Source organism: Scyliorhinus canicula, chromosome 15 (genome assembly GCF_902713615.1).
Source record: "Scyliorhinus canicula chromosome 15, sScyCan1.1, whole genome shotgun sequence".
Taxonomy (NCBI): Eukaryota; Metazoa; Chordata; class Chondrichthyes; order Carcharhiniformes; family Scyliorhinidae; genus Scyliorhinus; species Scyliorhinus canicula.
Window position 1 is genome coordinate 13,200,684 of NC_052160.1, and position 26,233 is coordinate 13,226,916.

At 48.2% G+C, this 26,233-nt stretch overlaps 1 protein-coding gene across 1 annotated transcript; it reads right to left on the reverse strand.

Annotated features, from left to right (window-relative positions):
* Window positions 1-15,995: 15,995 nt before the first annotated feature.
* On the reverse strand, window positions 15,996-21,210 carry c15h16orf72 (chromosome 15 C16orf72 homolog). The gene is made up of 3 exons (XM_038820137.1): window positions 20,845-21,210; window positions 20,232-20,312; window positions 15,996-17,768 (listed from the first exon to the last, which is right to left on the reverse strand). Exons 1-3 carry the CDS (start codon window positions 21,053-21,055, stop codon window positions 17,470-17,472), a joined length of 591 nt encoding a protein of 196 aa, XP_038676065.1. The 5' UTR covers window positions 21,056-21,210; the 3' UTR covers window positions 15,996-17,469.
* Between the last annotated feature and the right edge of the window lie 5,023 nt (window positions 21,211-26,233).

The window sequence follows — 26,233 nt, forward strand, 5'->3', positions numbered from 1 at the left end:
ACAATCAGCCGGCCGCTGAAATTGACACTGCTGGCTGCTCTCTCCCTCCAATCAGAAACATTAAAACTTAAAAGTTGGATTGGAGGGAGAGAGCAGCCGGCAGTGTCAATTTCAGCGGCCGGCTGATTGTTTCAGTGAGAGAGCAGCTTCCCTCTCCGGATCAAAGTGAGCCGGCCGCTGAAATTGACACTGCCCGCTGCTCTCTCCCTCCAATCCAACTTTTAAGTTTTAATGTTTCTGATTGGAGGGAGAGAGCAGCCGGCAGTGTCAATTTCAGCGGCCAGCTCACTTTGATCCGGAGAGGGAAGCTGCTCTCTCACTGAAGCAATCAGCCGGCCGCTGAAATTGACACTGCCGGCTGCTCTCTCCCTCCAATCAGTACCCCAGCAGCCACAGCCTGTACCTCAGCAGCCACGGCCTGCACCCCAGCAACCACGGCCTGTACCCCAGCAGCCACAGCCTGAACCCCAGCAGCCACAGTACCCCAGCAGCCACAGCCTGAACCCCAGCAGCCACAGCCTGAACCCCAGCAGCCACAGTACCCCAGCAGCCACAGCCTGAAGCCCAGCAGCCACGGCCTGTACCCCAGGAGCCACAGCCTGTACCCCAGCAGCCACAGCCTGAACCCCAGCTACAGAGGGGAGGGGCGATGTGAGACCATGCTGGTCTTGCAGAGGCCCGTATGACCTCCTCCTGTGTTCTCTGCTCTCTCCCTCCAATCAGCCGGCAGTGTCAATTTCAGCGCCCGGCTCACTTTGATCCGGAGAGGGAAGCTGCTCTCTCACTGAAACCATCAGCCGAAATTGACACTGCCCGCTGTTCTCTCCCTCCAATCAGAAACATTAAAACTTAAAAGTTGGATTGGAGGGAGAGAGCAGCGGGCAGTGTCAATTTCAGCGGCCGGCTGATTGTTTCAGTGAGAGAGCAGCTTCCCTCTCCAGATCAAAGTGAGCCGGCCGCTGAAATTGACACTGTTTTAATTAGATCCACGATGGGGGTTTTAAATTTATTTAAAAATCTATGCTAGCGCTTCCCATTGTGAGTCTACGGGGGTCTGACCTCTCCCCCCGCCCCCCGTAGACTCTCAATGGGAAGCGCTAGCATAGATTTTTAAATAAATTTAAAACCCCCATCGTGGATATCCGCGGCTCGGTTGCAACGCGGGTGGCTGTCTTGGACCCCAACACCCGCGTTATAAAGGGGGACTACTGTAGTAGCATGGATAGAGGATTGGTTAATTAATAGAAAGCAAAGAGTGGGGATTAATGGGTGTTTCTCTGGTTGGCAATCAGTAGCTAGTGGTGTCCCTCAGGGATCCGTGTTGGGCCCACAATTGTTCACAATTTACATAGATGATTTGGAGTTGGGGACCAAGGGCAATGTGTCCAAGTTTGCAGATAACACTAAGATGAGTGGTAAAGCGAAAAGTGCAGAGGATACTGGAAGTCTGCAGAGGGATTTGGATAGGTTAAGTGAATGGGCTAGGGTCTGGCAGATGGAATACAATGTTGACAAATGTGTGGTTATCCATTTTTTTTTTTTTTTTTTATAAATTTAGAGTACCCAATTATTTTTTCCAATTAAGGGGCAATTTAGCGTAGCCAATCCACCTATCCTGCACATCTTTGGGTTGTGGGGGTGAAACCCACGCAGACACGGGGAGAATGTGCAAACTCCTCCCGGACAGTGACCCAGGGCCAGGATTCGAACCCGGGTCCTCAGCGCCGTAGGCAGCAATGCTAACCACTGTACCACCGTGCCGCCCCCCCTGGTTATCCATTTTGGTAGGAATAACAGCAAACGGGATTATTATTTAAACGATAAAATATTAAAGCATGCCGCTGTGCAGAGAGACTTGGGTGTGCTAGTGCATGAGTCACAGAAGGTTGGTTTACAGGTGATTAAGAAGGCAAATGGAATTTTGTCCTTCATTGCTAGAGGGATGGAGTTTAAGACTAGGGAGGTTATGCTGCAATTGTATAAGGTGTTAGTGAGGCCACACCTGGAGTAGTGTGTTCAGTTTTGGTCTCCTAACTTGAGAAAGGACGTACTGGCACTGGAGGGTGTGCAGAGGAGATTCACTAGGTTAATCCCAGAGCTGAAGGGGTTGGATTATGAGGAAAGGTTGAGTAGACTGGGACTGTACTCGTTGGAATTTAGAAGGATGAGGGGGGATCTTATAGAAACATTTAAAATTATGAAGGGAATAGATAGGATAGATGCGGGCAGGTTGTTTCCACTGGCGGGTGAAAGCAGAACTAGGGGACATAGCCTCATAATAAGGGGAAGTAGATTTAGGACTGAGTTTAGGAGGAACTTCTTCACCCAAAGGGTTGTGAATCTATGGAATTCCTTGCCCAGTGAAGCAGTTGAGGCTCCTTAATTACATGTTTTTAAGGTAAAGATAGATAGTTTTTTGAAGAATAAAGGGATTAAGGGTTATGGTGTTCGGGCCGGAAAGTGGAGTTGAGTCCACAAAAGATCAGCCATGATCTCATTGAATGGCGGAGCAGGCTCGAGGGGCCAGATGGCCTACTCCTGCTCCTAGTTCTTATGTTCTTATCACGGTAGCACAGTGGTTAGCACTATAGCTTGGCTTCACAGCGTCAGGGTCCCAGGTTTGATTCCCGGCTTTGGTCACTGTCTGTGCGGAGTCTGCACGTTCTCCCCGTGTCTGCGTGGGTTTCCTCCGGTTTCCTCCCACAAGACGAGCTATTAGGTAATTTGCTCATTCTCAATTCTCCGTGTGTGTACTGGAACAGGTGCCGGAATGTGGCGACTAGGGGCTTATCACAGTAACTTCATGGCAGTGTGAATGTACGGCTACTTGTGACAATAAAGATTATGTTGTTGGAATTCAAGTATTCCTCCAAGCTTCAATTCCAACACATCAGATACCTTTTGGCTTGGCAAGGCTGCACCATCTTATGAACCATTAAAGGTAAATTTAAAACTGTGTTGATAGTAGAATGTCCAGTGGTCTGGTAATTGTGAATTTCACAAAAATAATTTCAACTTCAGAATTGGGTGTTTAAATACACCCATCCGGACTTCCGGTTGTGGCTATGGAGTAACTGGTCGTACACAGGGCAGCTCCAGCTCGAAGGCGTTGGTTTCGGGACTTTTTACCCCCCATTTGGGTAGTTTCAGCAGCAAGTGGTACGGAAGTGGTATGGTTATCCCCTGGATTGGCATGTCTACTGGCTATCAGGGCAGGCAGAAGATAGTGAAAGAACTGGCTAAGGAGTTGGAAGAGACCTGGGGCGCAGCACCAATTGTTAAAATTGCAGAGGGGGAAGGGTCTTCGTCGGTGGCAAAGCCTCAGATGGAGCAACTGATGAACATCATCGAGGAGGAATTTCAACAACTTCCGGTGGCGACCATGGTGTGAATGGTCTCATGTTTGGTGGCTCCCGCTCGTGGTGGGATTTTCAGACATTTTCACTGGCTATCAGGTGGATTTGTTGGTTTAAAAAGGTGCAGGAGGGGTCATAAGAGAGACTGTCCCATCGGTGGATGGATTTATGGATCAGAAGTGGTCTGAAAAGAAAGGAACATTTGGGGAGAGCTGAAGTTGTGCCTGCGACACAGATGAAGATGGTGGAGGGTCAGGGATCAGCCCGACATTCTCAATGGCCGACGGAGCAGCCGGTGGGCTTCCTGAACGAGAAGTACACCCAGCAGAGGAAGGAGAATTTGGAGGACGTGGCTAGGGTGGTGGACCCAACAAATGCAGGAATCGATTGGAGACGAGGCTGGAGGCCCAGAGCCAGGCGATCCAGAAGGTGGAGGAGACAGTGGGCGAACAGCTTGCCTCGATGCCAGCGAAGATGGGAGTGATGCAGGATCACCAGAGGCGGCTGAAGGAGAAAGTGGAGGACCTGGAGAATCGGTCTCGCAGACAAAACTGGAGGATCGTGGGACTGCCGGAGGGCAGCGAGGGAGCAGACGCCGGCACGTATGTGGCCCAAATGTGCGAGAAGCAGCTGGCTAAGGGGTCATTTAACGACCCTTGGAAGTGGACCAGGCATGCAGGGCGCTGATGAGGAAGCCGCAGGGGAACTAGCTCAGAGGGCGATGATGGTGCACTTGCACCAGTTCCTGGAGAAGGAGTCGATCACGAGGTGGGCCAGGCAGCCAAGGCGTCGGACCTGGAAGGGTAACGAGCTGTGTTACCAGGATCGGAAGCGGAGTTGGCCAAGAGGAGGTATAGCTTCAGCAAAATGAAAGCGGCCCTCTTTAAGAAGGGGGTGAAATTTGGCTTACTGCACCTAGGGCATCTGTGGGTGGCCTATAAGAGTCGGGAGTTGTACTTCGGGACGCCTAAGGAGACGATGGAATTTGTCAGAGACAATGAACTGTCAGGTGATGGAGGACAATGAACTTTGGGGGAGATGTTCTCTTTCTGTTCCTTCGGGTTTTGGGTTATTCTTGTATTGTGTTTGGGGCCATTGCCCTGTGTTTGTTCTTGGTGGGGAACGGTGGGTTGCTCTTTTCTGTGTCGGGTGGGTGTTGTTAAGTTTGCGCTGGGTGAGACGCTCAGTGGGGGGGGGGGGGGAGGGTTCGTGCGTTGATGGGTGTTGGTGTCATTATGTGGTTGGGGGGGGGAAATGCTGACGGGGGGGGCAGTTTCTGAAATGTGGTATGGAGAGGGTCTATGATGGTGGGCTCCCGAGGGCAGGCCTGAGGAGGTGCGGGACGCGGGCTGGAGGCTGGCCCAGAAGGGGCTATGGTTGGGACGGGGTGCCACAGGGCAAACCCCGCCCCCTCCCAGACTGAACACATGGAACTTGCATGTTGTAAGGTTTCAATGGGCTGGTCAAGAGGGCCCGTGTGTTCGCATATTTGAAGAGTCCACAGGTGGACGTGGCTCTGTTACAGGAGACACATCCGAAGGTTGGGGATCACAGGGGCTGGTTTAGCTCACTGCGCTAAATTGCTGGCTTTTAAAGCAGACCAAGCAGGCCAGCAGCACGGTTCGATTCCCGTACCAGCCTCCCCGGACAGGTGCCGGAAAGTGGCAACTAGGGGCTTTTCACAGTAACTTCATTGAAGCCTACTCGTGACAATAAGCGATTTTCATTTCATCAGACTAGGCTGCGGAAAGGTTGGTCGGGCAGGTATTCCGTTCGGGATTAGATTCCAAAACAAAGGGGGTGGCAATTTTGATTAACAAACGGGTGATGTTCGAAGTGGGGAGCATAGTGGCTGACTCGGGGGGGGGGGGGGGGGGGGGAGAGAGAGAGAGAGAGATGTTATGGTGAGTGGGAAATTGGAGGGGAAGCCAGTGGTGCTGGTCAATATGTATGCTCCGAACTGGGCCGATGTGATATTTATAGGCCAGTTGCTGAAGAAGATCCCTGATCTGGACTCGCATCGGTTGATAATGGGGTTGGATCGATAGAGTTGGGGGAGGGTGTCGGCGGTAACGAAGGTGCTGAGAGGGTTTATGGAGCACATTGCGGGGGTGGGGATCCATGGAGGTTTGGGAGGCTGAGGGTGAAGGAGTTTTTGTTCTTCTCGCATGTGCACAGGGTGTACACCCTAACTGAATTTTTTGTCCTGGATAGGATGCTGTTGGCGGGGGTAGCTGAGGTGGAGTATTCAGCGATAGTGGTGCCATGCTCCGCTTTGGGTGGACTTGCAGGTGAATAAGGGAGGGGGACAACGCCCGCAATAGAGGTGAGATGTGGGGCTTTTGTCAGCTGAGGTCTGTGAGTGGGTGAGGGAGGCCATTTAACAGTACGTGGAGCTGAACGACATGGGGGAGGTATCGGCAGCCACGTTGCAGGAAGCACTGAAGGCAGTTGTGAGAGGGGAGTTTGGGCACACAGGGAGAAGGCAGAGCAGGTGGACATGAAAAGGCAAGTAGAGGCAGGTGGTACTCGGAGGCCCAGAGGCGAGGCTGTTCAAAGAGTGGCAGAAGCTGCAGATGGCTTTGGGCTGTTATCCACGGGGAAAGTGGTTGGGAAGCGGAGGAGGGCGGGAGGAGTGGTTTATAAATACAGTGAGAAGGCGAGCAGGATGCTGGCGCACCAATTGAGGAAGCAGGAGGCAGCGAGGGAGATTGGGAAAAGTGAAGGACGGGGGGTAGGGGGTACAGTTTTGGGCCCGTTGGGGGTGAATGGGGTGTTTAGAGATTTTTTTAGAGTAGGCTGTGTGAAACAGAAACCCACCCCCCCCCACCCAGGGAGAAGGTGGTTTTTGGTGGGGTTGGAGTTCCCGAAGGTGGAAGAGGAACTGGTGGAGGGGCTGGGTGCCCCTGGTCGGCTGGTAGAAGTGGTGGAAGGTCTGGCGGCGATGCAGTCGGGCGTGGCCCCAGGCCCGGATGGTTACCCAGTCAAGTTCTATCAAAGGTTTTCGGGGGTCCTTGTTGGCAAGGGCGTTTAACGGGACGAGGGAGCGGGGCTGCTCCCCCAGACCTCCTTGATTTTGAAGTGGGATAAGGATCCGGAGCAGTGTGGTGTGTATAAGTCAATCTCACTGTTAAATGTGGATGCCAAGTTACTGGCTAAGTTCTTGGTCTCGAGAATTGAGGACTTCCCAGGGGTGATAGGGGAGGATCAGATGGGATTCATGAAGGGGAGGCATCAGGCGGCTAATATCAGGAGGTTGCTAAATGTGACAATGATGCCCCACAAGCAACAAGAGGTAGAGGTGGTGGTCACCACAGACGTGGAGAAGGCCTTTGACCGGGTGGAGTGGGACTATTTATGGGAGGTTTGGGTAGGGTTTTATGGATCGAGTCCGACTGCTGTACCAGGCACCGGTGGCGAGTGTGGACGAACCAGGTGAGCTCTGATCATTTTAGGCTGCACCCGATGACGAGGCAGGGTTGTCCACTCTCCCCATTGCTCTTTGCTTTGGCTATAGAGCCGTTGGCAATGACACGGAGAGAGTCGATGGACTGGCAGAGGGTGGGGGGGGGGGGGGGGTTTAGAACACAGGGTCTCAATTTATAGACGATTTGTTACTATATATTTCGGACCCATTGGTTGCCATGGTGGGGGGGGAATTATGGAGATCTTACAGGAATTTGGCTGGTGTTGCGGAGTATAAACCGAAGATGGGGAAGAGTGGGGTCTTTCTGATCCAGGCAAGGGAGCAGGATAAGAGACTGGGGGAGATGCCGTTCAAGATGGTGCTGGGGTTTTCGATATTTGGGGGCAGTTTTCGATATTTGGGCATTCAGGTGGGGCGGGGGTAGGAGCAGTGCATAAAATAAATCTGGCTCAATTGGTAGGGCAGATGAACGGGCACTTTAGGAGGTAGGATGCGCTCCCGTGGTCACTGGCGGGGAGGGTTCTGATGGAAAAGATGACGGTCCTCCCAATCTTTATTCCAAAGACGTTTTTCAGGAAAGTAAATGCAGTGATCTCATGGTTTGTGTGGGTGAGTAAAGCCCCGCAGGTGAAGAAGGTGCTGCTGGAATGGGGTGGGGGGCATGGCTGGCTCTCCCCAACTTTATAGATTACTACTGGGCGGCAAATATAATGATGGTCGGGAAATAGGTAAATGGGTAGTGGGGGCGGGGTCGGTATTGGACAGGGTCCCAGGTTTGATTCCGGCTTGGGTCACTGTCTGTGCAGAGTCTGCACTTTCTCCCCGTGTGTGCGTGGGTTTCCTCCGGGTGCTCCGGTTTCCTCCCACAGTCCAAAGGTGTGCAGGTTAGGTGGATTGGCCATGATAAATTGCCCTTAGGTGTCCAAAATTGCCCTTAGTGTTGGGTTGGGTTACTGGGTTATGGGGATAGGGTGGAAGTGTTGACCTTGGGTAGGGTGCTCTTTCCAAGAGCCGGTGCAGTCTCGATGGGCCGAATGCCCTTCTGCACTGTAAATTCAATGAAAGAAATTGAGGCAGCCTCCTGCAAGGACACGTGTTTGGGGGCATTATTAATGGCGTCTCTGCCTTTCTCACCGGTCAGGTACTCCACAAGCACAGTAGTAGTGGCAACAGCACATGGGCTGGAGGGGGCTTGGGTTCAGCCACCGATATGTGGCAATCGTTGGTTTGCTCCGGTGGTTTGGGGGGGGGTGGGGGGGGTGGCAGCAGGCAGGGATCGAGCAGTTTGGGGACCTATTTATAGACGGGAGCTTTCCGTGCTTGGTGGAGTTGGAGGAGTATGAGCTGCCCGGTGGAATGTGTTCTGTTACTTGCAGGTGAGGGATTTTGTGCTGAGGCAGGTATCGACCTATCCGCACCTGCCGCCCCAGGGGTTACAGGATAAGGTAGTGTTGAAAATGGGAGCGGGGGAGGGGAAGGTATCAGAAATCTATAAGGAGCTGATGGAATGGGAGGAAGCCCTGACAGGGGAGGTGAAGCAGAAGTGGGAGGAAGAGCTGGGTTGGGAGTTTCATAGATTTTTTTTTACAGTGAAGAATGAGGCCATTCAGCCCATCGAGTCTGCACCGGCTCTTGGAAAGAGCATCCTACCCAAGGTCAACACCTCCACCCCATCCCCATAAACCAGTAACCCCACCCAACACTAAGGGCAATTTTGGACACTAAGGGCAATTTATCACGGCCAATCCACCTAACCTGCACATCTTTGGACTGTGGGAGGAAACCGGAGCACCCAGAGGAAACCCACGCACACACGGGGTGAAAGTGCAGACTCCGTACAGTGACCCAAGCCGGAATCGAACCTGGGACCCTGGAGCTGTGAAGCGATTGTGCTATCCACAATGCTACCGTGCTGCCCGATCCAGGCAAGGGAGCAGGATAAGAGACTGGGGGAGAGTCAATGTGTCCTTGTCCTGTGCCAGGCTTAGTCGAGGTGGTCCACAGGGCACATATGACCGTCGCCCGGATGAGTAGGTGGTTTGAAGGGGTGAAGGACTCGTCCGGGCAGTGTGCAGGTGGGCCGGCGAATCATGCCCATATGTTTTGGACATGGCCGAAGCTTGGTGGATTCTGGCAGGGGTTTGCCGACGTTATGGGTGTTTCCGAGTCCAGAGATTTAAAAAGGGGAGGCATGGGAAGTTGGAGGTAGGTTGGTGGGGCATTGTTGGCGGGGTGTTGGTTATGTAAGCCATGCTGGGTTTGTTTTGCTTTTCTTGGTGCGTGGTTGCTTATTCTGTTAAAATGTAAAATATAAATGCCTCAATATAATATTTTTTTTTTTAAAGGAGGGATTTCGACAGCAGAGGAAGGGAATGCAGAAGGCAATTGAGGGAGCAGTGGCACCTCTTCACGGGTCTCTGGATCGGGTGAAAAGGTGCCACAAAGCACAGGGTGGGGTGGAGAAGGTCTTGTCCGACCAGTGCGACCGGATTATGCCTTTGGAGGCAGAGGTGGAGATCGTGGAGGATCTATGCAAGTCACTGCTGGTGAAGGTGGGGGAGCAGTTCCAGGCGACATAATTTGCAGATTTGCCGGATGGTGTGGAGGGCACGAGTGCCACTAAGTACGTTGAGGATGTTGGCCAGGTTGGTGGACAAGGTGCTGGATCAGGCCCCAGAGGTGGAGTGGGCCGAAAGGTCCTTGAGGCAGAAGCCGAGAGCAGGGGAGCTGCTGCAGGCAGCCATTGTGCAGATGCACAAGTTATTGGACAAAGAAGACCTTGAGGTGGGCCTGGGGGAGGAGATGGTTTCTGAATTTTGGTGGGGGGTTTTTTCATGTCAGGGGTGTGTTTGTTAGGGCGCCTTGGGTGATTTGGTCGTTATTCTGGTTGGGTTGGGGGTCAGTTGCACAGGCTAAGGTGAGGCTGGTGGGGGTGTGTGCAGGAGAGCCTTCAGGCGGGAGGTGCCATGCTGGCAAGCAATGCTGGTGAATGTACGCGTGGTGGAGGGGGAACATGACGTGGCAGGTTTGGAGGATGAACAAAGTGGTCATGGAAGAGTGGGGAGTCACCTTGGATGGGCCGGTTTAGAGCGAGGCAAAATCAAAGGGGGATGATGGTGGACGATAGAAGGGGGTGGAGGCACAAGCCTCTGGTAAGAATTGTAACGTGGAACCTCCCGCAGGTTGAAATGACCAGTCGGGTTTAGGGCAGAGATGATTTTTTTTTTGCAGGAGACACCTCTCCTGGTGAAGGATCAGGGAAGGCCAAGGGATGGGTGGGACAGGTATTTCACTCGGGGATTGATTCGAAGTCGAGGTGGGTAGTCATTTTGTAAAGCACGTAAACAGGGTTTGTGGGAGCCAGGGAGGTGCGAGATCCAGGAGAAGGTTTGTGATAGTGAGTGGTGTTAGAGAGGATGCCAGTAGTGTTAGTTAATGTATTTGTGAGGAGAACGGGAGGGCGTCAATTCAAATTATATGGGACTGAAGCAGAACAGGGAGGTGTCGGCAGCCACATTTTGGGAAGCTTTGATGGTGGTGGCCAGAGGCGAGATTATTTTGTTTAAGGCCCATGGAAACAAGAGGAGGGAAGGAGGAGCACATGCGGCTGCTGGACGAGAAAGTGGAGGTGGATACGCAGCGTCCCCCACGAAGAGCTTGCAGGGGCAGTTCGATATGCTGACAACAGGCAAGGTGGTGGGGCAGCTGCAGAGGGCGAGGGGGTGTAGTAGGGGTATGGAAAGGCGGCGAGCCGTATGCTGGCTCACCAATTGTGGTGGCAGGCAGCATCTAGGGATATTTTAACGGAAGGGTGGAGATGGGGGAGGTGGTATCGGAGCTGGAAAAGATAAACGAGATGTTCAGAGGGTACGATGAGAAGTTGTAGAAGGCCGAGCCAGGTGGAGAGGCGGGGGATATGGACGGTTTCTGAATGGTTTGGAGCTCCCAGAGTTGGAGAGGAAGAGGCAGGCATTGGAAGAGATGCTCAAGCTGAGAGAGGTGATGGATAGTATCAGGGGAATGCAGTCGGGGAAAGCCCCGGATGGTTTTCCGGCGGAATTCTAGAAGCAGTTCGCGACAGAGTTGGCCCCCACCTACTGGGGACATTCAGTGAGGCAGTGGAGGGGACGGAGGGGGATTTGCCAGCAACATTGTGTAGTAATGACTCCGTCAGGGAGGTGAGCACCGATGGTTATTGTACCCATGGATACGGAGAAGCCCTTTGACCGGGTAGAGCGGTGTATCTGTTTAGGATTCGTCTTTTGTTTGCACCCCCAGTGACAAGCACGCATACAAACGAGATGAGTTCAGGGTACTTTGGGCTACAAAGGGGAACGAGGCAGCAGTGCCCGCTGTCGCCATTGTTACTTGCGTTGGCGATTGAGCCCTTGGCAATGGCCCTTCAGGAGTCGGCCTAGCCATGAGATTGAGGGGGGGAGCACATGTTTTGTTGTACGCAGACGACCTGTTGTTTGTGTCTGACCCGCTGGAGAGTATGGGTAGAATCATGGGCCTGCTGGAGTGCTTTGTGGCCTTCAGGCATAAGCTGAACGCAGGGAAGAGGAAGGTGTTTCCAGTGAATGCGACAGGACCGGGGGTAGGGGGGTGCTACCGTTTAAGGTAGCAAGAGAGTAAATTAAGTATTTGAGGATGATGCACGAACGGATGTACAGATGGAACTTGACAGCGTTAATGGATGAGGTTAAGGGGCATTTCAAGAGGTGGCAGGCTTTGCACTTGACGTTGGCAGGGAGGGTGCAGGTGGTAAAGATGGATGTGCTGCCATGGTTCCTCTTTGTCTTTAACCTCGCAATTTTTCGCCCCAAGGCCTTCTTGCGGAGGATGGAGGCACTGGTCTCGGAGTTTATATGGGCAGGTATGGTGCCGAGGGTGAAAAAGCTCTGTTGCAGAGGCAGAGACGGAAAGTGGAGATGGCGCTACCAAAATTGATCTATTGTTACTGGGCTGCGAACATGGAGACGGTGAGACGTTGGCGGGGGCACCGAGTGGATCACTTTGGAGGAGGAGTCTGCAGGGGGTCTCGCCTGTGGACCCTGGTGACAGCCCCGGGAAATCCAGTGGTGCAGTCAGCGGTCAGGATATGGAATCAGTTGAGGAGGCATTTCAAGTTCGATAAAGTGTCAGTGTTGACACCACCGTGTGGGAACAATATGTTTAAACCGGGGGAGATGGACAGGATGCGTGGGAAGTGGAGGGAAGAGGGGCTGGAGCGGGTTAGGGATGCGTTCTCGGAGGGGAAGTTTGTGGGGCTGGACAAGCTGCGGGAGAGGTGAGCTGCCGAGGGGTAGTGAGTTTAGGTATGTGCAGATGCAAGACTATGCACAAAAGGAGTGGCAGATGTTCCCCCAGCTTCCAGAGAACAGATTATTGGAGCAACTGCTACTCCTGACAATTTGGTGGAGGGAGGGCAGGAATGGGGACATAAATGGGTGGTTGGGGAGTAGGGCAAGACACGGGTGGTGAGGATAAAGAGCAAGTGGGGGGAGGAGTTGGGGAGGGAAATAGGTTGGGGACTCTGGTGTGAGGCAATGCAGCTGGTGAACTCAACCTCCTCCTGCGTGAGGATGAACTTGATTCAGTTCAAGTTAGTGCACAGGGTACACATGACTCGGGCAAGGATGAGTGCATTCTTCCGGGGAGTGTGAGAGAAGTGCAGGCGGGGGCCGGTGAATCATACGCACATGTTCCAGGGCTGCGAAAAGCTGGAGAGCTTTTAGGAGGCGGCGTTTGGGTTATTCAGGATAGCAGGGGCTGAGGTCAGGCCGGACCTTATGGTGGCAATCTTTGGGGGAACCGAAGCTGTTGGGAGGTGAAGGGGCCGATGCTGCGGCCTTCGCCTCCGATTGCCTGACGAAGGATCGTTCTGAATTGGAGGTCGGAGACGGCGCCTGTGGTGGCAACATGGCTGGGGGACCTGTATGACTTTCTCTGATCGGAGAAGATTAAGTTCACGTTGAGGGGGTCAGAAGAGGGTTTCCAGGTGCGGTGGCGGCCATTCATCACCTTATTTAAAAAGCCATTCATCCCAGGGGGGTGGTTGGATTAAAATATTGGGGGGGGGGGGGGTTGATGGTAGAAACTGTTGACTATGTTTTGATGGATTGTGTATTCTGTTGATGTTGCGTATGTTTGAAATAAAATCTTTTAAATACAACCTTCCATTACCACATAATATGCAACCCAAAACAGTAGCTACCAAGTGACATGAACTCATCAAATACACCCTGCACAGAAATACAGTGCCTGTACTCTTCAAAATAATTCCTTGACATTTAAATATTTTGTGTTTAAAAACTTGTCAAAACCTTTGAAATTCTTCCCATAACTCACTACATCAATAGCACTAACACTGCCTAAGCATTTCTCCTACTAAAATTAGACTAGCCGCTTTGCTGTTTCATAATTCATTTCAAAAATGAACATTCAATTTGACATAAAGGCCACACAAAGCTTTGTCACCCAACTTCGGTGAGGCTAAGAATCTATTGAAGGGGGTTATACAGTATCAATCGTGACAAGGTAATTTATGCTTGACCCAAATTACTGAAATATACATGACAGAGCCCTGCTTCTGCAACAGAAAAGCAACGCCGCATTGACATTTTCTTCTCTGCCCCAGTTACTGGTTTCAGTTTATGGGGTTTTTAGGAAATAGTTCAGCCAAACTTTCCCAATGCAATTGAGTAACAGTTTCCAAACTGATGGATCAAACAAGCTGATAAAATACCAAAACTATGGCCATTTTATTCCTTTACACATTTGTCTCCCTGAGATAAATGGGACAATTTCTCTTTGCAAACATTAAAGATGTGACCTAGCAATTAACAGCCACCATGCATCAGCCTACCTACTCCCCCCATCACTTTCTTATTAAGCTCAGTGCTGCAGTTCACATCTACCCATCTCTCCCGAGGTTTGAAACAACCTCATGCGAATACGATTCAGAAAATGGTACGGAAATAAAAACAAAACAAAAACGATGAGCAGGGAATAAAGGGTTACCAAAAGGTGCTGAATTTTGCTGAAAATTACCAAGAACCTAAAATAAATACAGAGGAATTTAATTATCTGCCCCAGCTATTCATGATTAAGATCTTTAGATCTTGTCCCATGTCCATTCTCTCTTCCATTCTTCCCCTCACAGACAATGCCAACAATGGAGGTGGTGGTGGGGGGCTCGGCCTCTAAGTAGTGACAACCTAAATCATTACAACAACAACTTGTGTATATAATGCCTTTAATGTCATAAAATATCTCAAGGCACTTCACAGAAACATTATAAAACAAAATTTGACACCAAGTCACTTAATGCAATACGCAGGCAAATGATCAAAAGCTTGGTCAAAGAAACAGACTTTAAAGGAACATCTTAAAAAGAACTAGCAAGGCAGACAGGTTTAGGGCAAGCAGCTAAAGACACGGTCGCCAATGATGGAGTGATTAAAATCAGGAGATGCAGTGGATAAGTGCAAATTTCAAAAGGGGTGGAGAAGAATACAAAGATAGCGATTAATAAAAATCCATTTATAAACCCAGATATGGTACACCGAGAATACGGATTTAGTTTCCTCACTGTCAAGCACACTTCAGACTCGCATGTCTGTATTCCCAAAGGAGGTTGTTGCTGACATTTTCTCAATTTCTTCCAATATCAAACATGCAAACGTCTATATAACCAGGACAATGCACATTCTAAGCATTGCAACCTGCAAAGAACCAACATCTTGCATTTATATAACACCTTTAACATTTTTTTTTTTAAATTTAGTGTACCCAATTCAATTTTTCTAATTAAGGGGCAAATTAGGGTGGCCAATCCATCTACTCTGCCACGTCTTTGGGTTGTGGGGCGAAACCAACGCAAACACGGGGAGAATGTGCAAACTCCACACAGACAGTGACCCAGAGCTGGGATCGAACCTGGGACCTTGGCGCCGTGAGGCTGCAGTGCTAACCCACTGTGCCACCATGCTGCCCCTTAGCACCTTTAACATAATAAAACATCCCAAGATGCTTCTGAGAGTGTTATTTTTTTTTTTTTTAATTTAGATTACACAATTATTTTTTCCAATTAAGGGGCAATTTAGCATGGCCAATCCACCTACTCTGCACATTTTTGGGTTGTGGGGGCAAAACCCACGCAGACACGGGGAGAATGTGCAAACTCCACACGGACAGTGACCCAGAGCCGGGATCGAACCTGGGACCTCAGCGCCGTGAGGCGGTTGTGCTAACCACTAGGCCACCGTGCTGCCCTTTCTGAGAGTGTTATAACGGTACATTTGACACAAAGGGCTGGATTCTCCGGTTCCCCAGCCATGTGTTTTTTTGGTAGCGCCATTCACTAGCGGCGAGATTCGCTATTCCTGCCTCTTGTCAATGGGATTTCCCTTTGAAGCCACCCCACGCCACCTGGAAACCCAGAGAAAGGGATGCATTGCCAGCGGAAATAGAGAACCCAATGGCCGGAGAATTCGGTCACAAAAGGCAAAATCCGGGCAGATGGCTAACAACTCACCACGCTTGGTCATGAAGGTAGGTTTTAATGAAGAGAGGCTGAAAATGTTAGTGAAAGAATTCAAGAGCTGACAGGCTAAGCAGCTGAAAGCACAGTCACCAATGGTGAAGCAATTAAAATCGAAGATGCTCAAAGAAACAAAACTGGATGAGCAAAGCACAGGGCTGGCGATTACAAATAAAGGAAGAGGTCAGGCCATAGAGGGATTTGAAAACATGAGAATTTTAAAATGAAGGAATTGATTAACCAGGAGCCAATGCAGTCAGTGAACACACGGTGATCGGTGAACAGAGTTTGGTGCGAATCTAGACATGGGCAGCAGAGTTTCCGCTGACCTCTGGTTTACAGAGTGCTGTAAGAGGATTGCAGAGGCTGGCCAGGCGTGTAATGGGATAGACAAGTCTAAAGGCAATAAATGCACGAAAGAGGGCTTCAGCAGCATGTGAGCTGAGGCAGAGCAGAAGTTCCAAAGATGGAAATATGTAGTCTTGGATACATACTCGGAAGTCATCTCCGAGAAAGTACAAAGCCATTCAGCATACAAGGCAGAAGGTTCCGAACTATTGATTTTGAAAAGGGACTATTTAAGCTAATGTTCTTCACAAAGTTGTCATCTGTGACACTTCCATCAATGAAACAAATTTGCAAATAAATGAACTGAGATTTTTTTTAAAAATCTGTGCAGTTGTGGCCATTTGGATTAGATGGGGAAGATTACATTCATTTTTTGCAGTGTAAGGGTGTAGGTTTTAGTAATGCCAATACAGGGAGCCAATTCATGAATGCGGATCTCCTACACTCCTAATTGCAGAGGCACTAACTGTAATACAGTTTTAGATAGCATACAAGCAGCATCTCTTTCATGAAGACAAGAGGTTCAGGGGGAATTGCAAAAAGTACACAAAAAGCTGCATTGGATGCTTATGCATCCAACGAGAGTGGCCTTTGCAACCACCTGAAGAAACTGCAATTCTAGCCTCCTGCACAAAACTGAATTTTCCTGAATGTATCATGAAAGGGAAGGTCTTGTGGTTTCGTAGACAGCATCCCGGCCGCAAAGCGAGAAACTCCAATTACAGTCCCACTTCAGGACTCGATGGCCACAGAAGGTGCGTTCGAAAGGTAGCCAAAGAGGTTGATTATAAACCCGCATTTGCTTCCAACATGCCTACGGCAAGCCTAAGAAACATCTGCTCAGCCATGCTTGATGCAGAGTGCCGCCCTTCAGGCTATCACCTCTGGCTTCAGGCTAGCAACTTATTCCAAGAAAACTAAGCTCCGGAAACCAGACCAGAATAGGCAGTGTCTACCACTTCCAAATCTACGTCACCATGAACAAAAATTGGTTAACAAAAAGATGGTCAAAAATGAGTTAGAAGGATATTCATGTGGATCATTTGACTCCCCGCAGCCGGATAACGGTGGCACAGAGGTTAGCACTGATACTTCACAGTGCCAGGCACCCAGGTTCGATTGCAACCTTTTGTGACTGTGTGGAGTTTGCACATTCTGCCCATGTCTGCATTGGTTGCCTCCGGGTGCTATGGTTTTCTCCCACAGTATGCTGGTTAGGTGGACTGGCCATGCCAAATTGCCCCTTCGTGTCCAAAGATGCCCAGGTTAGATGGGACTGCAGGGAGAGGGCAAGGAAGTGGGTCTAGGAAGAGGAGGCCTGGGCAGACTAGATGGGCCAAATGGCCTCCTCCTGCACTGTAGAGATTCTATAATTATAACAGCACCAAATCAATGAACAAATTCGGACATGTCACCAACGAATCTTCATTCCTTACTCAGTTGTGTCATTTGTGTGTGAATTTGCATTGGATCCTGATACCAGTCTAACGCAGCGTGCTACCAACATTTGAATGCATAAAGCTTCTTAAAAAAAACATTTGATCTATTTCCCATTCAATTCTTTTGGCTGCTATTGTAATTAATGTTTATCATGGTGCAGAAGCAGCTGATGCAATTACGTTGTGGGTTTCCAGATTACAATAAAGCAACAATTCACAATACCATCAGTTAAACTATTTTGTAGTCAAAATTGAGATACGACCTGTCTGACAATGCTGAAATTCAGCTTGTGCATGTCAATGAGAGAAATACAGGCTCTCTGAAATCCACATTTACTTTTCCCAAGTGCTTAATCACTTAACAGTATAATTACCATGCAGTGCAATGGCTTCACGAAAAGGCTGCAAGTCAGTCTCTACAGATGAACTAGTTTCTGTTGTAGGTGCTCTAGCAGGAGAGGTTACTACTGTCAGTCTAGGGGGAGCTCTGGTGTTGCGTGGTGGTGGAGCTTTGCCACATAAGAAGCTGATCAAATCTTCTCTTCGAATGGTTCGTCTCCGCTTTTTTACCCAAGCTAACACATCCTTATTACGTCGTTGATAACCGACCTGAATTCCTAAGTCACAGCTTCGACGGTGAGCTTCAATACTTTCTGAAACAAAATCAGAACAAATTTCTCAACACAGATAGGAATAGCTGAATTAGAACGATTCTAGAGACCACAATCTGATTTCAACGGCCAAATTCTTGCACTACTACAGAATAGGGGCTGGTTTAGCACAGGGCTAAACAGCTGGCTTTTAAAGCAGACCATGGCAAGTTCAATTTTCGTACCAGCCTCCCGGAACAGGCGCCGGAATGTGGCGACGAGGGGCTTTTCTAACTTCATTTGAAGCCTACTTGTGACAAGAAGTGATTTTCATTTCATTTCAATTCGGGAATCAAATTTCAGATCAAATTTGCATGTATTCAATTCAAATTTGAGCATCATGATTTACAAAATTTGTAGTTTAAGACTGTGCAATATCTCATTTGATTAAACATAATGAACATAACTACACCAAGGCTATTTCAGATGGGCACATGCAGCAACTCAAAGAAACAGAAAACATATATATTTATATATATCGCCTTTCACAACCTCAGGGCATCCCAAAGTGCTTCACAGCCAATTAAGAGCTTTTTGATGCATTGTCACGGTGGTAACGGAGTAAACGGATGCCAATTTATGCACAGCAAGTTCCCACAAGCAGCAATGTCACCATGAACAAATAATCTGTTTTTGTGATGTAGAGTAAGGGATAAATATCGGCCTGGCCACCAGAAGAACTCTCATGCTCTTCTTTGAAATAGTGCCACAGGATCTTTTACATCGTGAGGGGGCCCCAGCTTAACATCTCACCCAAAAAACACCAGCTGAGCATGCAGCATTCCCGCAGTACTGCACTGGAGTGCCAGTCTTGATTTTTACATTCAAATCTCTAGACTGGACTTTGTGACTCCTGAGGTAAAAGTGCTGACAAGAAATTAAAAGCAAAGATTTGAGCAAAAGTGAGCAATTTCAAACAGGTTAACTTATAACAGGACACCAGTTTATGAAAAGGAAGGAATTCACCGAAGAGTAATCTTTATTTTAAAAAAATCTAATGCACTTGAAATCCATGTGTCCAGCTCATCTAAGTCGAGCTAATTTGACGAAAACGGGAAAAACTTGAGATAAGAAAAGATCCAGCTCCTTTGATCAGCAAAAGAATGTTGCCTCTGACTGTCATTATTCAGGCAACGGTGCAAATGGAGTTTATTTCAGAAGTAATTGTGTGCACATTCATACAGAGATCAACCTCACTGGGAGCTGCCCAAAATCAAAAATGTATGAAAGAACATTTTTCAATATTGTACTATTTGCAACATGGGGATCATACAGCAGTGTTCTAAAGCCACAGAGCAAAGAACCTGAATCTCAAGATGGAAGCCCAATTAGTCACTCATGTTTAGCACTGAATGTGCTTAACTCGACAATGGCTTTAAGAAACCTGACAAGGGCAGCCAAGAAAGGATAGGACTGTTTCTTAAAAAGTATCAAAATTTAGTCATTTGGCAGGAAGCACATAAGCTCTATTATAGGTCTCTACAGTAACAATGGGTCACTAAAAAATCTGCACAACTTAGAAGTGTAAAAATGTGTATGTCAAATTTCTTTTAAAAATCCAACTGTATTGCAATGCAATCAAATACAGATTAAATATTCTTGAAGCACCACGTGAAAAATTAAAAACAATGTTTCAGCATGTGATTGTGCAAATTGTGGTTATTATAATGTAGTTACACAAATGTCATGCAAGAGAAAAAAAGTCACCCATGAAATCAACTAATTGAAGTATGGATGCTGTTATGTCCAAACTGAAATTCTCCCATCAAATAAAAAAAACAACATATCACCCTACAGAAAAAGTGCATTCTGCTGCACCTTAGACACAGAGGACGAAGAATAAGCTGCAAGTAAGTACTATCAAGAGAAGAGCATTAGATAAAATGGCTCACAAATTCTCAGTGCAAGAATGGATATATATTGCAGCAGTTTTGTTTTGACTGCATTAGCTATCTAGAAATCATGAGTCATGCCAGGGACACCGGAACAAGAAGGGGGAGGGGGTCCTGATCTCAGCAAAAATTTCAGAAAAGTAAAATCTATTCAAAAAGTCCAACTGAACAAAAAAATTACTTCAATTCTTGAAAGCTGCACTCAGGCCAAAAATGAGAAAAGCAAACGTGAACAAGAGACCAGATTTTGTTTTTTCTTTTTAGGCAAGCTTCTGCATCAAGGCCTCCCGAAGCAAACTGAACCACAACATTTTGCCTTCAATCCTTCGACAATTGGCTGAGGCACATTGGTGCTGCTGGTGGTTACTAGCAACTGCAATTACATGATACAGCATCCACTCCACATTATTTTCAAACCGTGGAAGAGAGGGGAAGGCAGGCAAACACCTTTCTTAAGAAATCCACCCTCCATTAAGAGTGCAAGGGTTCAAACACCCACCACCCCCTTCAAAAACCACAAACACACACAAGTGACAAGACGACTGCAGCCTGGAGGATAAGGGTTTGCATTTACCTTTGTACACATTGGTGACGGCCGAGGCGGCGTTTTGAAACGGGACCCAGAGTGACAGCCCTTGTTGTTGACAGACTCGATCTACAAAAACACACAGGGATTTTTTTTTGGGGGGGGGAAGGAAGAGGTGGAGGAGGATAAAAAAAATTAGGAGAGCAATGAATGCAAACAGAGTGCCTTTAAAAAAAAGAAAACATATGCACCGTCCAGATAGAGATCATATATATATATTAAACAAAACAAAAAGAGAGATGGACAACCGTCTTTGGATAGGGAGAGGGGGGAGAGACAGGGCCGGCCATGTTTGATTTCGCCATTTTGGTTGCGACTGTTGTTTTTCCCCCCTCTTTGGGGGTCTCTTCCCACCCCCCCACGAAAAATAAAACAAAATAGGGGAGAAAACATTTAATAGATATATAATTTATTCATGAAAAAAAATAAAGGCCGGCGAGAGAGTGATCCCCCCTTCCCTTTCTCCCGTCCTTCATTCGCATCCCCCCCCCCAGGAGAAAATGAAGGATTTGTTTATTTTAAAAAGAATTAAATAGATATGAAGAGGAGGGTAAAAGGGAGAGGGTGGTGGGGTGAGGGCCCAGCCCCCCCGGCTGTGTACCTTTGTACAGCTGGGCGACGGCGGCGGCCGAATTCTGGAAGAGATGCCAAAGTTTCTGCTGGGTCTGCTCTTCCTCCAGCGACGCCCTCTCCTCCTGGCCCTGCTCCTCCTGCTCGCTCTCCGCCAGGCACTGCCTCTCCCACTTGGAAAACCAGTGTTCGGGGCAATGCTCCTGCATCTCCGACTCGTGCTCATCTCGCTTATCCTCCATGATAAATCGATCAGTCACAATCGCCCTCTCTCTCTTCAATATAAATATTTATTCCAGGGAGGAGGAGGAGGAGGGGGTTTCTTCTTTTTCCTCTCTTTTATATTATGGATTTTATTTCCTCTCTCTCTCTCTCTCTCCCCCCCCCCTTTATTTTTGTGAGTTTTTTTTATTTTTTTTCTCTTCCCCCCTCCTCCTCCTCTTTCGTTCCTTCCCCCCCTCCCCCCTCCTCACATTTACACACGGAGCCACATTAAAAGCCTGTCTCTCCCCCCCCCCCACCCCCGCCCGCCCCCCACCCACCCCGCCGTCAACAATCGCCCCGCTTGTACTTTTCGCTGACGTTATTAAACTGAAGGGACGCGCCCGGCCGCCCGTCCGTCCGTCAGAAACACAGAGAGAGGAGAAAAAAAGCCCCCGCGGCCTCCGAGGGCCGGAAGCTCAATGCCCATGCGCGCGCGTCATCCCCTCTCTTCCCCCCCCCCCTCACTCGCCCCGCCCCCAGCCCCCCCCCCTCACTTATCGCTCACCCATTGGTTGATCGGATGGACGGGCCCCCTCCCCTCCTCCTCCACCACCACCACCTCCTCCTGGGCCGGGAGCACTCGCCGTCGCCACGTCCGCCGTCTGATTGGTGGGTCCATGCGCCCTGACGTCATTGGCCTCTGACGCCGCGTCGCGTAAAGGAGGCGGGGCCAAGGCTGTCCCCTCCTCCCACTCTGGGAGCTCATGCGCTTTGGTTGCGATGCGCACTCTCTCTCTCTCTCTCTCTCTCTGAGGCCGCCGATGGCCTCAGGCTGCCTGGAGCCGGGGGCCTAGTCACCGCTCTGCTGCCCCGGGGCGGGGGGGGGAAGAATGGGCAGCTCCTCCAGGTGGTGCCGCGCTGGTTAACACGGGCCGTAACTCCCATGTTAGTCTGTGCTCCAGATGCCCCGGGCATCTTTACATCCAGCCAAGCAGGCCTCAGTTTAAAGTCGCCTCTTGTGGGGGAGGGGCATAATGGATATAAGGTCGTCATCCCGAAATCTTCCTTCAGAAGATGCTTCTTTAGCCAAAAAGTGGTAAGAATGGGGAACTCACAACAGTGGTTGAAGGGGATAGCACCGAGGTATTTAAGATGTTTGAGGGAGAAGGGATTCGATAGATGGTTACCCTCCAGATAGAGGGAACAAGATGAGAGGATGTAGGAGAACTGCACCATAAATGCTGACATGAACCAGGCGGCATGGTAATACTGGTTAGCACTGTTGCTTCACAGCGCCAAAGTCCCAGGTTCGATTCCCGGCTAGGCTCACTGTCTGTGCGGACTCTGCACCTTCCCCCCCGGCCCCGTGTCTGCGTGGGTTTCCTCCCACAAGTCCCGAAAGACGTGCCTGTTTGGTGAATTGGGCCTACTTGTGACAATGATAAAGATTTGATACCATTTAATTTTGTGGGGCTGAATGGCCACATATACTCTGAAAGGTGATATCCCCCAAACAGTGCAGCATTCCCTCAGCCCTGCACTTTTTTCAAATTTGGGGTACAAACTTTTTGTTTCGAGACTGAAGAACAATTTTTTGCTTAGACATTTAGCCTTTGAGTGAAGCAACTAACACTCCATAGTTACAGAGTCAGGTAACTTTCCACAGCTTATGATTCATTTCTAGTTACAAAACTGCCAAGTTTATTGAAGGAGGAATTGTAGTTACACTCAATGTCATTTCTACATTCACTGTTTCCATAATGGACATGTCTACATATTTAACTATTTGTTACTTATGTTTTATTTGTTCATGGGATGTGGGCATCGCTGGCTTGACCAGCATTTGATGTCCCATCCATTTGCCCTTGAGAAGGTGGATGGTATGCTGCCGCTCTCGCATGCTGAAGTCCATGTGGTGCAGGAACACTCAGTGCTTTCAGGAAGGGAGTTCCAGGGTTTTGACCCAGCAACAGGGAAGGAATGGTGAAGTTGTTCCAAGTGAGGCTTGTATGTGACTTTGATTGGAGGGGAAGATGCAAGTGGTGGTGTTCTCGTACATCTGCATCTGTCTTGTGCTTCTGGTGGTAGAGGTCTCACGTTTGGAAATTTACACAGCTTGATTTGCAAATAACTTCTCAAAAAGGCAGCTGGGTTCCTTTCAGGAATTATTTTGAAAATGAAACCGCCTAATTTGCTCTGCTTACTTGCTGAAAGTAAACACGGCTCTAACTTTAAATGTATTTTCTCTATTTGTTCCCCAAATTTTTCCCTTGGTAAAGATTAGATTAAAAGGTACGTTGCACAAGATATTAGTTAGACTGTCCTCCATGAAGATTCAGCATGGGAGTAGAATTAGACTCCGCAACCCATGGATATAAGCACTGGTACAGACATGATTACTGTTTATTCCTATGTTATAATATTTACTGGTTCTATCTACAGAGAAAATAATTTATATTGGAGTGCAGAGTAAGTCAAGAAAGTATAGTGTACAGGGTTAACAGCAAACTCTTGGAATCTTGGATAAAATGATTTCCTGTTAAGCACACTAGCTAAAAGGTATGTGAAACAAAAAATATACAAAAAAGTATGATATGGAAAAGACTGGCCACGTGAGAATGTGAGCATTGATTTTACTGGGAAACCCTTGATAAAATGCATAGCCCCTCTATCAAGATATTGCTGCACGTTAGAACATAGAACAGTACAGCACAGAACAGGCCCTTCAGCCCTCGATGTTGTGCCGAGCAATGATCACCCTACTCAAACCCACGTATCCACCCTATACCCGTAACCCAACAACCCCCCCCACTAACCTTACTTTTTTAGGACACTATGGGCAATTTAGCATGGCCAATCCACCTAACCCGCACATCTTTGGACTGTGGGAGGAAACCGGAGCAAACCCACGCACACACGGGGAGGACGTGCAGACTCCGCACAGACGTTATTAGACCCAGCCGGGAACCGAACCTGGGACCCTGGAGCTGTGAAGCATTTATGCTAACTACCGTGCTGCCTGTTGTTTAATTCAATTTTCATTTTTATATATAGTAGATCAAAAGTCTATCTCGAGTGTGCATTTCCTGTTTGCACTTCCTGTGCGTACAATTTTGCCGTCATAAGTTTCTTCACACTATTTCCCCATCAATTGCCTCAAAGTCAAGTACAGGAAGGAGACAGAGAACTTAGTGGCAATGGTGCAATGACAACAAAAATCTCTCCCTCAGTGCCAGCAAAACTAAGGAGCTGGTTATCAACTTCAGGAAGCAAAGTATAGTCCACGCCCCTGTCTATCATTGATGTCACAGTGGAGATGGCGAATAGCTTCAAATCCCTCAGTGTAAACAACAATCTGTCCTGGTCTACCCACGTCAGCACTACAACCAAGAAAGCACAGCAGCTCTTAAACGTCCTCCGGAAATTCGGCATGTCTACAACAACTCTTACCAATTTCTATAGATGTACCATAGAAAGCTTCCTATCCGGCTGCGTCACAGCCTAGTATGGCAACTGCTCGGCCCAAGACCATAAGAAATTACAGAGAGTCATGAACACAGCCCAGTCCATCACACAAAACTGCCTCCCATCCATTGACTCTGTCTACACCTCCCGCTGCCTTGGGAAAGTGGGCAGCATAATCAAAAATCCCTCCCACCCGGGTTATTCGCTCTTCCAACCTCTTCCATTGGGCAGAAGATACAAAACTTTGAGAACACGTGCCAATAGATTCAAAACCAGTTCCTTCCTCATTTTTTAAATATAAATTTAGAGTACCCGATTATTATTTTTTCTAATTAAGGGGCAATTTAGTGTGGTCAGTCCACCTAGCCTGCACAATTTTGGGTTGTGGGGGTGAAACCCATGCAGACACTGGCAGAATGTGCAAACTCCATACAGACAGTGACCCGGGACGTGCCGCCCTCTTCCCTGATATTACCAGACTCCCGAATCGCCAAGTTAGGATCTGAACTGATCTTTCTATGCATCTTCTGTACAGTTGTAGCACTATATACCGTATACTTCACCCACTGTCTATGTTTATGCATTTTCAATATGTATCCTGTATAGTATTTTCTATGTTTTCATGTATGGAGCGAACTGTCTGGACTGTAAGCAGAGCAATACTTTTCGCTATCTCAGTACACGTGACTGTAAACAATATAAGCAGATAGGCTGAACTAAATAGATTGGGAATGTATGAAGCAAAATAGACAATGGTCATTTATAAGGCAACCACATTGAAATGGGTCTGGAGTCATATGTAGGCCAGACTAGGTAAAGAGGACGGATTTCCTTCCCTAAAGGACATTAGTAAACCAGATGGGTTTTTACAACAATTGGCAATGGTTTCATGGTCATCATAAGACTTTTAATTCCAGATTTTTTAAAAATTGAATTCAAATTCCACCATGTGCCCTGGTGGTGGATTCACAGAAACAGGCCATTTTGCCCAACCAGTTCCAGCGAGGGTTTGTACCTCACAGGTGCCTATCCTCCATCTTTTTTCATCGACATATTCTTCTATTCCTTTCTCACTTAATTGGATCTGTACTAGTCACCTCAACTACTCCTTGTGATAGTAATTTCTAAATTTTAACCTCTACCTGGGCAAAGACGTTTTTCCCAAATTTCTTCTTGGATTTAGTGACTATCTTGTCAGTATGGTCTCCCATGCAAGTGAAAACATCGAGCAGGTTTTTTGTTTTCCCCTCCCCACGCAGTGTATTTTTCAGTTACGAAGGTGGCCTGCCATTGACTGGTGATATGATCCCAGGCCACACCCGAACAGTGACTAGGATACTGGACCAAAACCCCAATATTTTATTTTATTTTGTAAGACTGTGCGGAAAGAATACTTCGCTTCAGGAGTGATTGCACAACAAAATAAGGATTTGGTCATTTTAAAACAACACATTATTAACACAATATTAAAATCTTTAACCACATACTCTAAAAATAGCTTACAATTACCCCTTAAACAATATTACTCAATACAGTAAATACAATACCCTTAATTACTATCTCAATTCCCAATTATACAACAAGAAAGGAAAAAAAACATACAGTTCTCAAACAATCCCACATCCCAATGGCACAGAGTAATATTTGCTTTCCAGAGATTCTCATGTTAGAACCCCTGCAGACTCTAGCTGAGTCTCTTCAAAAAGCTGTTTCAACTATTTTGTTTCAGCTTCCCCCTTGTCCTCCGACAA

Excerpts from the sequence above, each read along its gene's own strand:
- c15h16orf72 (XM_038820137.1), bottom strand. The coding sequence starts at position 21,055 with ATGGAGGATAAGCGAGATGAGCACGAGTCGGAGATGCAGGAGCATTGC. Across the intron at positions 20,313-20,844 it reads CGTCGCCCAGCTGTACAAAG|ATCGAGTCTGTCAACAACAA; the intron begins GTACACAGCCGG and ends GTGTTTTTGTAG. Across the intron at positions 17,769-20,231 it reads CGTCACCAATGTGTACAAAG|AAAGTATTGAAGCTCACCGT; the intron begins GTAAATGCAAAC and ends ATTTTGTTTCAG.